At 49.6% G+C, this 17118-nt stretch overlaps 2 protein-coding genes across 13 annotated transcripts in view; one reads left to right on the forward strand and one right to left on the reverse strand.

Moving 5' to 3' along the window:
• COG1 (component of oligomeric golgi complex 1) overlaps positions 1-9013 on the reverse strand; it is a 17091-nt gene extending 8078 nt beyond the window's left edge. For 3 of the 4 annotated variants that reach the window (XR_013825111.1, XM_079905464.1, XM_079905466.1), the window contains exons 1-7: positions 8572-8989; positions 5608-5852; positions 5292-5473; positions 4976-5146; positions 2562-2718; positions 1701-1911; positions 534-1325 (exon numbers count right to left, since the gene is read on the reverse strand). Coding sequence is in view for 3 of the 4 variants with exons in the window: in XM_079905464.1 (XP_079761590.1) it covers positions 534-1325; positions 1701-1911; positions 2562-2718; positions 4976-5146; positions 5292-5473; positions 5608-5852; positions 8572-8886 (2073 nt within the window). In the remaining variant the exon portion in view is untranslated. Of the gene's footprint in view, positions 1-533; positions 1326-1700; positions 1912-2561; positions 2719-4975; positions 5147-5291; positions 5474-5607; positions 5853-8571 lie in introns of all 4 variants that reach the window. The other variant, XM_079905465.1, reaches the window with a different exon arrangement.
• SLC39A11 (solute carrier family 39 member 11) overlaps positions 8212-17118 on the forward strand; it is a 429582-nt gene continuing 420675 nt past the window's right edge. For 5 of the 9 annotated variants that reach the window (XM_079905476.1, XM_079905467.1, XM_079905475.1 and 2 more), the window contains exon 1: positions 8226-8494. The gene's annotated coding sequence lies outside the window, so the exon portion shown is untranslated. Of the gene's footprint in view, positions 8495-9052; positions 9156-17118 lie in introns of those variants that run through there. The other 4 variants (XM_079905469.1, XM_079905477.1, XM_079905473.1 and 1 more) reach the window with 4 other exon arrangements.

Genomic DNA, 17118 nt, shown 5'->3' on the forward strand with positions numbered 1-17118 from the left:
GGTAACAGAAAGCAAATATCCACATGGGCCACTCAGATCCTTTGTGGGGTTTGTTTCAAACTGCTCGAGCCATCTTGAGACCAGCTTCCGCTGCTTGCACTGTGTGCGGGACGGTGAGTGGCACACCTCACTTCTCTTCTAACTGCTGATGCCAGCGACGGGGATTTCGTTGCCAACTACCCTACAGACGTCAGGGGCCACCTCTTAAGACACCAGTGGAGATGATGACATTTAGGTTGAAGAGCAGAAAACAGATACCCTTGTCCAGGGAGAAAGTCTTTCATTCTCATCAGATGGAAGGAAAAAAATCCAGGGTTTCTGTCTATAAAATGTAGGCTAAAACGAATAGAAAAGTTTTTACATTTGAGCTATCTGGCAGAGATAAATGAAAATAACTGTGTGAAATAAGAATTGTTATTCCTTTACTATTGAAAGGCCTTATTGAGCTTGGCCAGCCTGGACTATGACAAAAAGGGGACAGAAATGGGGACTGCCTGGCGGGCACAGAAGGAATACGTTTACGTGTCACTCACTTTCACAACCGCCGAGCTCCAGACCCTGTAGCCCATCACGCTCTGCTGTAGGAGGAGCTCCTTCACTTCCTGCCACTTGGCCTGCATGGGAACTATTTCCTGAGTTTTCCCCTTCCCCTGTTTTTTCAGAGCTCTCGAATCCCTTGCTGGTTTCTCGGTGCTCCCTGACTTTCCCAAGATGCACTGCTTCAGGTGGGGACACAGTTCTCCCAGTGACTGGCAGAGTCTGGCCATGAAAAGGACCGAGTGTAGCTTGACCCCGTCGAGAGCGTCCTGCTGCCCTTGTAGAGCCTGCTGGATGCGCTGCAGCTCCGCCTGGACGCAGTCCGTGATGTGCCTGACGCAGGCCGTGGAGTGCATCTGCAGCATCTCCTGCACGGTCCCCGCGTCTGCGTATCTGTCAAAGGCACAGTTCCTGGCTTGCGCGGGAGAGACCTCCTTGGGGGGTGATGGGTCGCCAGAGGGAAGGTAAGCCAGGAGGTCCTCCAGTTTCACCTTCAGTTTCGAATCTAGGGCAGAACAGAAGCTCTGTACACAAGGGCTAACGGCTTGTGCTTTCATGGAGAGCCCACTGCCCGGAAATTGAGCCCGGTTTGACACGCTGACCCAGGCAGCGTCGGGAGGCAGGTCGCTGGGACTCTCGGACCAGAGGAAGAGAGCCATGTTATGCTCAAAGTGGATGTGCTTATTTGAAGTGGAGCTGCTGGCGCTACTTTCAAGTTCCCGCAAGGCTGAAATGAGGAGCTCTTTGGAACTACTGGAGATGGAGTCAAAGCCTTCTTTTGTCAGAGTCTGAAAGCAAAGGAGAGAAGAGTTCTTCAAATCCCAGTTCTTTCCAGGAAATCTCAAAACCAGAGCACTAACTGGCAATCTATCCCAACATCCAGTGTTCTCCGCCACGCTCAGGAAGATGGCATGGTGGTGGCAGAGAACAATGGCGTCACTGATGGACGTGGACATGTTCCCAACCACCCGACAGACGCCTGGCCTCTTTTTCAGCACCAGAATCCGTTCATCTTTATGGCTCATTATCCAGAAGAGTCAGCCCTGGAGTAGGTCGGCAGGGAAAGAATATACTTAGGAAGTGGTGGGAATCTCCCCAGATAATCAAAAGATCACACCGGGACTGGCCACCGAACAGCTGGACCACGCGATTTCCCACCTCACCTGCAGTCGGTCCAGGAACAGCTGCTGCATCAAGTCCTCCCAGAACAGGAGAGGCCTGTCCAGAAGCCGCCGACATATCACATCCCAGCTGTGATGGATCGACTCATTGGCAAGTAACTCCCACGTGGCGTCCCGGATCGCCGCGAGACCTTTCATGCTCGTCACGTACATAAGCAGGTTGCTGATCCCATTTTTAATGTCTTCATTACACCTGCAACAAAATCATTTTTCTTGGGCTTCATTAGTTTCGTGGTTTTCACACCTTTATTAAGAAAAATAGCTGGACTCCACTTGAAAACCTCTTACCTGGGTCCTACTATGTAAATATCTATTATGTATCAGAGTGTTTATAAATATATAAACACTTCAAGGAGTTTGGGAATAACATGTTCACACACTATACATAACACAGGTAAACAAGAACCTACTGTACTGCATAGGGAACTATACTCAATGTCATGTAATGACCTATAATGGAAAACAATTTGAAAAAGAATATATATGTGTATGCATAACCGAATCACTTTACTGTATGCTTGAAACTAACACAATATTGTAAATTAACTACACCTCAATTAAAAAAAACAAACACACACAACACTGCACTAAATAAAAGCACAGGAGTGGCAGAACTCTAACATAAAGAGGGTCTAAAATCCTCTACGTCACGTGTTGAAAGACAAATTCCCTCTTGGCTCTCCCAGCGGGGGCTGAGCGCCGTGAGCACAGTGAGAGACGGCTGAGGTGGGGCTGGCCTGGCCCAGAGCACCAGCCATACGGCCAGGGCTCTCCCTCCTTCCTGTGCTCACAGGCGAGGCTGGGTGGGTCCTGTCCCCCGCCAGGAAAGCTCTGGCTACTTACATGTGGATCCACTTCTGCAGTGTGTCTTTCAGGTACTCCTGGCTGATGGGACGCGCAAGCGTGCGGAGAGCTGGCTGGAACTCGACGACGGACGCGGGCAGGTGTTTGAACCAGCTGCACAGCTTCATGCCCTCCTGCAGGACACCAATGCCCTTTCCTAGGGAGAGGGCCAAGGGACAGGTCATCGGGACCATCCTTTGAACAGCAAATTAATAAAGGACCTGGAAGGAATTTCCAAAAATCATCCAATCTTCCTCTGGGCAGCCGGACTAGACCCCTGAAATAGGGGGAAAAAGGAAACACAGAGTATGTCCAGGCCTCCCCTCATCAGGGAGGGAGTGTGGCAGCTTCCCTCCAACTCTGCCATCCTATTGGTTGACAAGGCAAAGGACAGAGAGGAAAGGAATGGGGGAAAAAAGAGAAAGGAGGAAAATGAGGGCTATGTAATGCTTGGCATTTTAAAAGTAGAACTTCCGTTGAAAGTTCTTCCGTTGGGAGAACTTCCGTTGAAAGATAAAGTAAGCCAGAAATGAGACTGTTTAATACACATCTCTGTCTGAAAATGACCTCCGGGCTGTCACCACATTCTGCTCGTTTCCCTTCTACCTTCGGCTGTGCCGCCTCCGTCTGACCTCTGAGTTCTGGAGTTTCCTGAGGCTCAGTCCTCCGTCTCCCCTTACTGACGTCATCATCCGCCCCAAGGCCTCAAACAACAGCCACTGCAGACGCAGCGTGTGTGTCGCCCCGGCCAGACCGCTCACTGCTCTCTTCTGGACCCACGGTTGCCTCTCCACTCCACGTTCCAACTCCAAGGTCTCAGCTGTCTCCAAGGCAACATTTTCAAAAGTAAACTCAGCAGCAGCCCTTTCAAACCAACTCCTTGTCGAACCCTCCTACACTGTCAGTGGGAACGTAAATCGGTGCAGCCACCATGGAGAGCAGTGTGGAGGTTCCTTAAAAAACTAAAAATAGACTTGTCATATGATCCAGCAATCCCACTCCTGGGCATATATCCAGAAGAGACGAAGACTCTAATTTGAAAAGACGCACGCACCCCAATGTTCACTGCAGCACTATTTACCACAGCCAAGACATGAAAGCAACCTAAATGTCCGTGGACAGATGAATGGATAAAGAAGATGTGGTGCATATATGTGAAGGAATATTACTCAGCCATAAAAAAGAACAAAATAATGCCATTTGCAGCAACATGGATGGACCTAGAAATTGTCATACTGAGTGAAGTAAGTCAGACACAGAAAGACAAATGTCATATATCACTTATATGTGGAATCTAAAAAGAAGGGTACAAATGAATTTATTTACAAAACAGAAGTAGAGTCACAGATGTAGAAAACAAACTTATGGTTACCAGGGGATAAGTGGGAGGAGGGATAAATGAGGAGTTTGGGATTAGCAGATACAAACTACTATATATAAAACAGATAAACAACAAGGTCCTACTGTACAGCACAGGGAACTATATTCAGTATCTTGTAATAAACTATAATGGAAAAGAACCCTAAAAAGAATATATAACTGAATCACTTTGTTACACACCAGGAACTAACACCGTAAATCAACTATACTTCAATAACGAAACAAAACAAAAAACTCCTTTCTAGTAAACTTGGACCCCTTCCTTCCACACCCTCTGCAGCCAATCCCTCACCAAATTGTCTGCTAAACACATGTCCGAGTTGCCCAATCAGCTCCATCTCTGCTGCCCCCATCGTCTGTCACCTGGTCACGGTGAGCTCTCAGCACCCACTCCAGCCCCAGGGGGAACCACTGGCACATAAAAGCCAAACGCATTTAATTCCAATTGGGACAAATCCTGCCAAATAAAAGTACAGGGTGCACGGGAACATATAACAGGAGGACAACCAAGCCTGGAAGGTCCTAGAAGGCTATCCACTGCTCTGTTCACACAGCGCTGTATTCTCTGGTCCCAAATGATAAACTGGCCACATGTCTTCTCATGCTACTCCTCCCCTCACCCACTTCCCCTCAGCTTCCCCTGCTTTTTTTCAGTTCCTCATATACTAACATCCTCCTTGCCTCAGGACCTTTGCACCTCCTCTTCCTTTTGCCTGGAACCCTCTTCTTTGCCTGACTAACTCTTACTCAACCTTCAGGTTTCACTTTAAATATCCTGTCCCCAAGGAAGTCTCCGGCCTTGGTCCCTCCATTCAATGCTACCAAGTCAAGTTGTACTCTGCCTTTATAGCAATGACCAATATTGACATGAAGCAGATATCTGCATATCCACTAGACTCTGACCTCCAGGAAAGTGGGTCTGTATCTGTCCAATTCACTGCTGTATCCCCAGAGCCCAGCACAGTAGCGGGCAGATGGCAGATGCTCAGGAAATGAATGAACCAGAAAATAAAAGCGGTTGGCTCAGAGCTCACCAGTAGGATGCTGGCCTGTGATGTTGTCCAGAGTAGAGAGGAGCATGCCACATGGCAGGGAGGGATCTGGCAGCAGACCTTCCGGTAAAGTGTAGAAAAGAGCATGAGCTTGGTTCAAAGTGGTGGCCAGCAACTCCACTAATGAGCAAATCTGAGACTTGACACCAGCACCTACGAGAAGAAGCCATCCTCTTTTAACAATTTGCCTTCAGTAAAGTTAGAAGCAGAGAACGCTGTGGAAGCTTCGGCCTCCCTCAGCTTGTTCTGCTCCATCCCCGGGTTTACGGCCCAAACTGTGGAGAGCAGCCACACCCACCGTGGTGCTGCTGGTTGAGCAGTTTCTGAATAGCTGCCTTTCTGGCCAACAGGAAGTCCGCTAGGGCTTGGCGCGGAGAACTCTCTTCTAAGAGCATCACAGAGCACAGGGCCTCGGCCACGGCTTGGTCGGCCACGGCTTGGCGTGTAAGCAGCATCTTGCTCTCATGCAGGATGGCTGACCTAGAGAGAGGAAGACAGAGGTCACGGGGAGCTTTTTACATCTTGGGAGAAGAACCCCAGTACATCAGGAAAGGAGACACCCTCCATAAAATTGGAGGGGGGAGTATGGCCATCACCAGAGCAGGTCTTTTTACCGGAAGTGGCTGGCCGCCGCCAGCTGCTGGCTGAGTATAGGGAATCGGGAGAGGACAGGGCTGTATCGGGAACTAGAAGGATCCAGCTGGAGCAGCTTGTGAAGGTGGCAGCAGAGCAGGTAGAGCTGTGTGGCGTGGAGATACTCAGAGGCCTCCATGGAGCTCCAGATCTTCTCAGGAATTTCTAGCAGTAGCTTGATCTGGGCAGCCATGCTGTAGAACTTCTCCTGGGACGGCTGCTGTGGCTGCGGGGAAAGGCACAGAGCTAAGTCAGGACAAAAAAAGCAAGGTCAGCGTGGGGCCGGCTAGGGGAGAAGTATGGGGCTATCTGGGGGGTACAAAGCTTCCACGAAGCCAGATTCAATGCCGCTCAGCAAGGCACCAAGGTTCGTGTAGCAGAATTACTGGAGTCAAGCTTTTCCTACCGGTTGCACCTTTGCTCCATCCCATGGAGGGGCAAACCAAATCTGGTCATCGCACAGACAGGGTATCAGGGAGCCGATGCTCCGCCCCTCGAGTGAGCGCTCCCCTTCCCTTGCTTGGCGCTTGGCCTCCCTACGTTCTCTCCTGCTGCTCTGAATGCATCGTGGGCTTCTCTGCTGGCTGCTTCTCTTCGCCAACCTTCCACCAGATCTTCACGTTCCACTCACCTCGGTCTGTCCTCTTCCTTCACGATTCTCCTCCCTGAAGCGCCAGCTCCAGGCAGATCACCACCGTATCTTGTAGTCCCCCCGCTGCCCTGAATTCCCATCGAGCCTTTTCTGCCGCTGCCAGACATCTCCCCTTGGAACTTTCGCTGCTATTCTATAATCAGTATATCTAAAACTAAACTCATCTCCCTATACCAAAAATTTTAGCCATCTGACCTCCCTCAACATCTTCACATATACCATCACTCTGTCCCCAGATCCCAGGAAATTCAGGTCCTTCTGATGGTTCTGTCGACATCTCTACGACCTAGGTTTCTGCTACCACTTCCATGATTCTACTGTGAGTCATCATCATCTCACACTTCGATGAATCCAAAAACATTTCGCTTGCTCTGTGTTCATTCTCTGTCCCCTCCAACCTATCCTTTTCCTTTGCTGTCAAGTCAACCTTCTTCACAGGCCATTTAGATCGTATCTTTGCTCAGTTCTAAAAGGCTCCTTGCTGCCTAGTATCTTAGCCTGGTGGTCAAGGGTCTCCTGTCCTTCCACTGCTTTCTTCCAGGGACCTATTCTTTTTTAAAAAATATTTATTTGTCTGTGCCGGGTCTTAGCTGTGGCACACGGGATCTTAGTTGCGGCACGCGGGATCTAGTTCCCTCACCAGGGATCGAACCCAGGCCCCCTGCATTGGGAGCACGGAGTCTTAACCCGTGTTTAAGACAGGACCACCAGGGAAGTCCCTCTAGGGACCCTTGAATCCATTGGTTCTCATGTGCGGGGAGGAAGAGGATTTCATCCCCCAGGGAACACGTGGCAATCTCTGGAGACACTTCTGATTACCACAGTGGGGGACAGGAGTGCTACTGGCATCTAGTGGGAAGAAGCCAGGGATGCTTCTAAACATCCCACGATACCCTGGATAAGCATCTCCAACAAGGAATGATCCAGTTCAAAATGTCAACAGCACCAAGGTTGACCAACCCTGCTTTAATCAAATTGATACTTGGTTTTAATTGTCTTTACATACTCCAGACCCCCTATTCCAAATCTCATCTATCCTAAACGCCTCTCCTAACTGAGAAGGACCCAAGCCTGAAGTGACTTCCTTCAGAATTCTTATGGTAAATGTACACAATTATTCTGGGAATCAATCACCCATTATCCTAAAATGTCTTCTTCTGCTATTCTAAATTGGTTACATTTTTCTCATCAACTTTCCATGGATTTAATTTCTCAACTAGATTGTAAGCTCCTTTAGAGCAGAATTCTGATTCTTTGTGCCTTGAACACAGAAGGCGCTCAAATTTTTGTGGCTTTGACTGAGAATAAATAAGATATAACAGGAATAAAAATAAATGTTTCCAAAAACAAGCCAGCACAAATTAGCTTAGGAAGGGATGAAGTCTCTCATTTCAGAAGTTAGCGAAGAATTTCCAATCTTCTATGGTTCTATCGTGTGAGCCCAGCCTAATGACCTGCATTTTTCTAAAACCCAGACTGTATTAAAAAGCTCCAAACTGGACCTAAACTGTACTTTTGCAATTTCTTCTTCCACGTCGCTGCAAGGATCTTCTCCCAGGTTTAAGGACAAGTGTCTACCTTTCTCACTCTCCGCACCCTTTCACTTTGCCACCCTAAGTCATCGTTCTTTAGGAGCACGAAAGGCTGCTCCACTTTTAGGATCAGCATTTTTCCACGCTGGGTCTCATCATTAGCGTCTGGGGCGGGCGGCAGGGGGGAACACTTCGGATCACCTGATTAGAAAAACCTGAGTTCCTTAAAATGAAAATGTTCCGCTATTAAAAGACGAGAGCTGGATGGGCTGGTTACTAGCCTCCAACGACTCCCACAGAGGGGAGCAGAGCTCTTTGGGGCCGTGGGAGTTATTCTTGGGAATGGGGTGGGGGCGGGGCTGGGAGGAAGATTGGGAGGAAGGAACGACTTGGGGGGAAGGTGTCAACACGGGAGAACTCTGTTCCAGCAACAATGTCAGGAGACGTGATACAGGGAACGAGTTGAACAGTCTAGCGAGAGACCCCTGGCGTCTCCATCTCAGGTGGGAAGACAAGCCCGGCGACCCCACGGGTGCGGTGAGGGGGGCGAGGCCCGCAAGCGCGGGAAGGCCCCCGAGGAGACGGCCGAGGGACCGTGGAGAACGGGTCAGCAGCAAGGGAAGGACCGCGGGCGTCCCCCCAGGAGCCGAGCGCAAGGGGTGGCGGGAGCTCTTCCTGAGGCAGGTGAGGCCCAGCCAGGGGCGCCGACCGACCCGCGGGGGTGGGAGCGGCCGGGCCGGGGGCGGGGGCCCGGGGCTGACCTGCGGGTCCCGCGGCGGCCGGGGCGCGGCCGAGCCGGCCTGGCGGAGGCGGGAGCAGTACTGGTCGGTGGCCTTCACGGCGCCCACCAGCCCCTCGGCGCAGCGGCGCATCTGGCCGATGGTGTCGGCCGCCTCGATCAAGTCGCGGTACCGCTCGCCCACCATCTGCCGCAGCTCCTCCTTCTTGTGCTCAATTTCGGCCCGAACCTGGCGCTCCAGCCCGCGAATCTCCTCCGCGCCATGGCTCTCGAAAAGCGCCGCGGGGTCCCTAAGATCCAGCCGCTTCAGAGCGGGGGAGGCGGCCGCGGCTGCCATGATGGACTCGTCAGCCGCCCAACAGGCTACTTCCGCCCGGGGGGGCGCCGCCCGGCGGCCATCTTGGTTGGGGGCGGAAGCGCTTCCGGCCCGCTGAGGGCCACGCTTGTTCGGGGGCTGCCGAGGGGCGGGACCGCCGATGGGCGGCACTTTTTTAAAAGGAAACTGTGTGGTGGTTGATTCGCGAAGGCTGGCGGTTCCTCTGCGGGTCCAGCCTCTAGTGGATTTGAAGCCCCTCCCAGCGCGGGTGGAGCCTTCCCAAGTTGGAGGTAATTATAACCAAGCGCCCGCGGTTTGATTGAAACGCCTTCTCGGGATGCTCGGGTCCCTTGCTAGGTCTATCGCGGCCCCGGGACAGGGGTCCTTCTCCTGAGACGGCGCAGTTGCACTCTCGGCCGGTCCCCTTCGCCTAGGCTCCCTCGGCCGCCCCTGTGTCCTGGGCGGGCTGGGGAGCCGGGTGGGCGCGCAATGCTGACCGTAGGTGCTGGACCCTCACCCCTGGCTCTCGGCGTGCAGCCTTCTGGGGCGTCCTTGTTATTCGTTATTTACTCTGGACATCCACCGAATGCAATGTTAGGAAAAGGGAAGCGTGAGTCCGTTTTTGTTCGTTGGAAAGTAGCTTCACAGATGCTCTGGACCGGGCCTGAGCGCCGGCACAGGCTCTCTCTTAAGGGGTGTGTGCGCGCGCGCTCGTTTGCTTCTGGTTTTCTTTTGTTGTTGCTTATTTTGGGGTTTTCGTTTTGTGTTTCAAACCAGTGTTATACCATCAAAGATGTCTTCCCTGATATAACCTTACACTGGCACCAGTCTGGAGAGGAGCGTAGTGGGCAGTAAGGAAACGACCTAAATGCCTGAGAAAACACCGCCTGGGGATGGGGCAAGGGAGCCGGGTTGGGGGGAGGACGCCTAACACTGACTCAGTGATAATGAAACTTGGAGAGTGTGGCCTGTCTCTTCTAAGTATTTCCAAGACCCTTCATGAAAAAAAAGCATTTATTATTGAAGATTTCATATCCACACTAATGTAGAGAGAATGGTATAATGGGCCCACCAGCTGGGCTTTACACTTACTAAGTCACGGTCAGTCTCATGTATATCCCTACGCACTCCCTCTCCCTCCCACCACCTCCATTATTTTGAGGTGAATCCTGTAAATAAATCATTCATTTATAATATTCTAGTTTACCTCACAATAGCCCTACGATCTAGGGAATTTTACAGGTGGATAACCTGGGCCCCAGAGAGGCAAACAGATTTTACTCAGTGTCATTTTCAAAGCCTGTCCACAAAATGCTCCGATACACTTCAGCCCTGCAGAGTAGGTAGGAATAATTATTCTATGCATGACAAAAAAACAGAGAAGCTTGTTTATTCCTGCCCAAGTCACATGGTTACTAAGGGACAGAATCAGCCCTTAGACCTAGAACTCTGAATTCCTTTTCTACTTTGTCACACAACTTCCCACAAACTCAGAGCACTCCCTGGTGGCAGGTCTGCACTTTGCTGTCACTGCAGTGCCCATTCTGTAGGGACACTTGTTCGTGTTTGACTTCCCAGCACCTGCAGAACCTCTTTTCTGTGTTTGAGAAAATTACCGCCTTACGGCAAGATCTGTTCCCCTTACAGCTGAGCTGGGATCAGCCAATCAGACACAACCACCTAGGACTTTATTTATTTTTTTAATAAAGATACTTTTCATTTATTTTTCATTTATTTATTTATTTATTTTTGGCTGCATTGGGTCTTCGTTGCTGTGTTCAGGCTTTCTCTGGTTGCGGCGAGCGGGGGCTGCCCTCCATTGCGGTGTGTGGGCTTCTCACTGCGGTGGCTTCTCTCGTTGCAGAGCATGGGCTCTAGGCGCGTGGGCTTCAGTAGTTGTGGCTCACGGGTTTAGCTGCTCCGCGGCACGTGGATTTTCCTGGACCGGGGCTCAAACCTGTGTTGCCTGCATTGGCAGGCGGATTCTTAACCAATGGGCCACCAGGCAAGTCCCACCTAGGACTTTATAGATGGAGAGCTAGTGATGTCAAGGAACAGGGACAGTGGAGACTTCGTTTTGATGGTGACAGAGGCGTCCCCTGCAAACATCCAGTCTCCAGGGGCAGCAGAGACATTGAATCCAGCTGCAGCGCTCAGCTGCCAGTGCCAGCGGTGGTGCTGGTGACAGCTATGGGTGACCAGAATGGTGTCCTCACCAGAATTGCCCTGAGGCGTGTTCTGACTGGGTTCTGAAGGTTAGCTTCCCTTTGTCCCTGTCTGTTCACTGAGCCGGGTTCCCCAACTTTCCCAGAGATTCTATGAGTCGTCTGATATCTTCTCGATAAATTTCATTTCTTTGAAAAGCAAAAACACTTTCAATTGCTTGCCTTAGAGACCCTAACTGACCCAGACTCCCCGAATTTCCAGCTCCACGAGAGTTTGGCTGGCCTCTTTCAAACGGCAAGAGGGAGGAATGTGAACAGTCAGCTAGGGTTTGCACGGGGGGGGGGGGGGGGCGGGCACTTGCACACACACCTGTCATTTCAGGTAGAGGAAAGGCAAGCTCGTCAGCTGACATCACCGCAGAGTGTGTTCTGAAGGCAGGGCTTTCCCTACCCCTTCTCTCTGCTTCCCTAGCCAAGTTCACCGGGCTGCCCTGAAGATGCCACTGTTGCTCTTCTGCTCGCAGATCCAAGTGCCTAACAGAGGCTGTTACCACACCGGCTTCTTGCCTGGGTGCTGTGAAAGCTCTGTGTCTTTGACTCTTTATTCTCCACACCTGCTTTCCCATTCCCCCGGCATTGAAGAGGCAGCCCTTCCTTCTTGCGCCTTCTGCATTGTCGCCCCATAAAACCAGGATGTGGGCAAAGAGCTCAGCTTCAGCAGCTGGGCAGGGCACTGGGCTGAACCAGGGGCAGAGATGAGAAACCGTCTTTTTTTTTTTTTTTTTTGTCTCAGGGAGGCGCACAAGTAAGAGGCACCTCCTCGTTTTATTGCCATCTTTTAATTTTGGCTTAGAGATGAGTGCGTATGTGTGTATCTTGTGGCAGTCTTGATGTCAGATTTTCTTCCTTTCACGTTAAATCTTTTTTGGTAGAATTTTAAGCATCCAGTATTTAAGTTCAAGAGATTCCATGTAGATCACCCTGGGCTTCTGAAGTCAAACCTAGGCATTCTGCCAGTTATATAATATAGCTGTAGTTTGGAGCACCACCTAGGCACTCCGCATATATCTTTAATTCTCGCAATAATTCTATAGCATAGTTGGTCTTACACTCATTTGATTGGTAAAACAAGGTTCAGCAGGACCAAGGCGTCCGCCTGAGATTACGCAGGTAGCCAGCGGCTGAGTGTGTCTTCAGATCCCAGTTAGTTTGACTCTACAGTCCTTGATCTTTGTTGTATCGTTAGCTTCAAAGAAAATTTCAGAACATCAAGAGGCAGAAGAGCCAAACAATTCTGAAGCAAAATTCAGATGGTACCCACACTGCCTCCTGCCCTTTGCCCAAAGGTGGGGCTTTACAGGTACAAGCAGGGACTTCCCTGGTGGCGCAGTGGTTAAGAATCCGCCTGCCAATGCAGGGGACACGGGTTCGAGCCCTGGCCCAGGAAGATCCCACATGCCGCGGAGCAACTAAGCCCATGCGCCACAACTACTGAGCCAGCACTCTAGAGCCTGTGAGCCACAACTACTGAGCCTGCGAGCCACAACTACTGAAGCCCGTGTGCCTAGAGCCCGTGCTCCACAACAAGAGAAGCCACTGCAACGAGAAGAAGAGTAGCCCTGGCTCGCAGCAACTAGAGAAAGCCCGCGCACAGCAGCGAAGACCCAACGCAGCCAAAAATAAATTTAAAAAATAAATTTATTAAAAAAAGAAAAACAAGTACAGGCAGTTGGGGGACCCAAGCTGGAGCGGCTCTCCAGTGATTTGGGGGACAGATGACACATGGGGCGGCCATGCCTGGGAGGCAAGTTGTCTGCATGCTCAAGGGCCCTCTTTTAAAACTGGGAGCAAGTTCTGATAGTTTCACTTTCTCTGGGCCCATCAGCACTGTTATCTCACTCAGAACATTGAGGGGGCGGATTTCTCCCTACTTGCTAATAGAAATGTAGCAAGCAAGCCAGCATCATGCCTAAAATAGAATGGTTTTTTGAAAACAGAGTTTTGCAGATACCACGTCCTCCTCCTTTCATGCATTATGTGGTCTAGCATCTGGACCTTGGCTCTCTGACTAAATGATTCAATAAATATTTGCAAAATGAGTGAATGGCGTCATACATATATGTCACATAATCACAAAGTATCTGCTCAAAGGACGCATTGGAAAAGGCAAAAGAATCTTTTGCCATCAGTTGCCTAACAGCTGAAATGCTAAAAGCAGTAAGACAGTTTTCACCTATGTCACACCCCCTCCGAGGCCTTGTTTCAATGCCTCTTCTTTTAGGGAAGGTAGCTGTGTCTCTGGCCTGTCAGAGTGCAGTATGAAGCGTGAACCTGCTGAGTCTTACATCTGCCTGTACTCGGATGATGTTGGAGGGAAGGCTGTTTTCTCATAGGATGAGGGGGGAATGGGGGCTGGGCACACCAGAGGAGAGATGATAAATGGAAGAGCCAAAGTAACTGAGGAAAATTAAAATAAATTTAACTCGGGCTCAGCTAGGAGAAATGGCAAGGGAGAAAGCAAGATGGTAGAAAAAGAAAACGGAGAGGAATCTGACAACGAATTAACAGAGGGCAAAGCAAAGAAAGGGAAATTTGATCTGGTAAAGGATAGACTGTGTCAGTAAAAGGAGTGTGAGGTTTTCTCAGGGTATATGCCCAGTAGTGGGATTGCTGGCTCATATGGTAGTTCTGTTTGTAGTTTTTTAAGGAACCTCCATACTGTTCTCCATAGTGGCTGTACCAATTCACATTCCCACCAGCAGTGCAAGAGGGTTCCCTTTTCTCCACACCCTCTCTAGCATTTATTGTTTCTAGATTTTTTGATGATGGCCATTCTGACTGGTGTGAGATGATATCTCATTGTAGTTTTGATTGGCATTTCTCTAATGATTAATGATGTTGAGCATTCTTTCATGTGTTTGTTGGCAATCTGTATATCTTCTTTGGAGAAATGTCTATTTAGGTCTTCTGCCCATTTTTGGATTGGGTTGTTTGTTTTTTTGTTATTGAGCTGCATGAGCTGCTTATAAACTTTGAAGATTAATCCTTTGTCAGTTGCTTCATTTGCAAATATTTTCTCGCATTCTGAGGGTTGTCTTTTGGTCTTGTTTATGGTTTCCTTTGCTGTGCAAAGCTTTGGAAACAACCTAAGTGTCCATCATCGGATGAATGGATAAAGAAGTTGTGGCACATATATACAATGGAATATTACTCAGCCATAAAAAGAAACGAAATTGAGCTATTTGTAATGAGGTGGATGGACCTAGAGTCTGCCATACAGGGTGAAGTAAGTCAGAAAGAGAAAGACAAATACCATATGCTAACACATATATATGGAATTTAAGAAAAAAAAATGTCATGAAGAACCTAGGGGTAAGACAGGAATAAAGACACAGACCTACTAGAGAATGGACTTGAGGATATGGGGAGGGGGAAGGGTAAGCTGTGACAAAGCGAGAGAGTGGCATGGACATATATACCCTACAAAACGTAAAGTAGATAGCTAGTGGGAAGCAGCCGCATAGTACAGGGAGATCAGCTTGGTGCTTTGTGACCACCTAGAGGGGTGGGATAGGGAGGGTGGGAGGGAGGGAGACGCAAGAGGGAAGAGATATGGGAACATATGTATAACTGATTCACTTTGTTATAAAGCAGAAACTAACACACCATTGTAAAGCAATTATACTCCAATAAAGATGTAAAAAAAAAAAAAAAAAAAAAAGGAGTGTGAGGGGCCGGACAGAAGATCGAGTTACGCACTGCTGCCCGGTGTGATTGAGACATTTGGTGTTTGCCCTTCCCTTGGCTGACATGCCAACAGGATAAGAGAGCCTCGCGAGAGGTAGTCTTGACATCTTCACGTCAATGTCTATCAGCCTGTGTCAGCTGGAGGTGACATTTGTCGTAGAAGGGATGGTTATTTGACTTAACTGTTTGCAGATAACTGAGACCCTGCCTTCAACAAATAGCCCGGCAGGCGTCACACCTGATAGAGGGAGCTTGGATGTCTGGGCTACACACATTCTCAACACCGTGACTAAAAAGGGTGATATCGAAAAATCGCACTCCAAGCGTGTTACCCTTAATTAGTGTGTATTCGAGTACCTACTGCTGTAGCTAGCTCTGTGTTGGATGCTGTGGAGGATATAAAAGGTATTTGATGAAAAGCCAATGATTCTGACACAAGCTCTCACTTCTCTTCAAGCCTCCTACACTGTCTTTTCCCCTTTGCCACCATTCCACCCTAGCTGATGAGCCTTCCCACAGGAATGGAGAAAACAGAAGTAATCAGGAGAGTCCTCATGTTAAATCTACTAAATCTAACTCTGGACCTCACCCCTCCCACCTCTCAAAGATCTCACCCCCTTCTCTCTCCTCCATAATTTTCTCCTTCTCAGCTACATTGTTCCCATTATCTCAGAAATATTCCCTAGTGTCTCCCATTTTATAATCATGCCCTTTTGTCTCCCAGTCTCCTTCCAGCCCCCGCCCATTTCTCCTTTCCTCATCACAACAGATGGTCTTGACCTTTGGTCATTGCTGTCTCCACAAGAGGCCTTCCATTCTCTTCTCCAGCTCCATCCATTAGGGATCCTTGCATCATCACTGCATCCACGAAAAGACCTCCCTCGCCATCTTGTCAGTTTCAGTAGTCACTTCTCAGTTTTTGGACCTTTCAGCAGCACGGCTGACCTGCCCCTTGTTGACACAGTTGCCTTTTGATTTCTCTCAAAACACGCTCCACTAGCTTTCCTCTTACCTCACTAGGCCTGTCTTCTCAATCACTCCCCCCACCCCCTCACCGGTACGCGGGCCTCTCACTGTTGTGGCCTCTCCCGTGGCCTCCAGACGTGCAGGCTCAGCGGCCATGGCTCATGGGCCCAGCCGCTCCGCGGCATGTGGGATCTTCCCGGACCGGGGCACGAACCCGTGTCCCCTGCATCGACAGGCGGACTCCCAACCACTGCGCCACCAGGGAAGCCCCACAATCACTTTTGCTGGCTCTTCTTCCTTTGTGTAACGTCTTCACGTTGGATGGACCCAGGCTCAAGCCTTAGCACTGGTCTCTTCTTGGTCTTCAATCCCTGTCTAGGTGATTCCATCCTGTCCTGTCGCCTAAAGAGTTAGAGCATTACTCCAGTGGTTCAGATGGAAATTATGATGGCAGTGGAAATGGAGAGAACGGAACAGATGTTTGCAGATGACTCCGACATTTGTTACTACAGCCCTGTGCTCCTGGATTATATATACATCTAGCCACCTCCTTAGACTCTCCACTTGGATGTCTAAGAGAAGTCTCAAATCTAACACGTCGAAAGTAATAATTCTCTTCCTGCCACATCCATCCTGAACTCTTTTCTAGTCAACCCTATCTCGGGAAATGGTACCACCCAGTTATTCCGGGCTAAAACCCAGGAATAATCCTCCATCCCTGTCTCTCACTATCCACACCCAATCCATCTACAAATCCTATAGACTCTTCCTCCAAAACAGGGGTTGATGCAATTTAACTATGAAGAGGCAGATAGTCAGTGGGTTTTGCAGGGCCTGTGGTCTCCATTACAACTATTCTACAAGGCCCTTGTAGCAGGAAATCCGCAGCAGACAGTAGGTAAATGAATGGGCGTGGCTGAGTTCCAATAACATTTCATTGACAAAAGCAGTCAGAGGGCCAGTTTTGGCCCACGGACAATAGTTTGCTGACCCCAGATCCAAAATATATCCCTGTCCTTTTCCATCTCCACTGTCACTAGCCGAGTCCAGGTCATCAGCTTCTCATCTGAGCCACTCGGATTACCTTTTTTTTCCTTTTAGTTTTTTTTGTTTTTGGCCATCCCACATGGCTCGCAGGATCTTAGTTCCCAGACCAGTGATCGAACCCGCGCCCCCCGCAGTGAAAGCATGAGTCTTAACCACTGGACTGCTGGAGAAGTCCTTCAGATTACCTTCTAATTCCTCCTGATTCTACTCCTGTCCCGTTAGTGACTCTCCTCACTCTAAAAGCAGGCTGAATCTTTCAAAAGTATAAATCAGGCCTTGTGTGTCTCCTGCTTTAAACCTGCAGTGTCTTCCCAGCCCTCTGGGTCAG

This window comes from Stenella coeruleoalba, assembly GCF_951394435.1.
Source record: "Stenella coeruleoalba genome assembly, chromosome: 19".
NCBI lineage: Eukaryota > Metazoa > Chordata > Mammalia > Artiodactyla > Delphinidae > Stenella > Stenella coeruleoalba.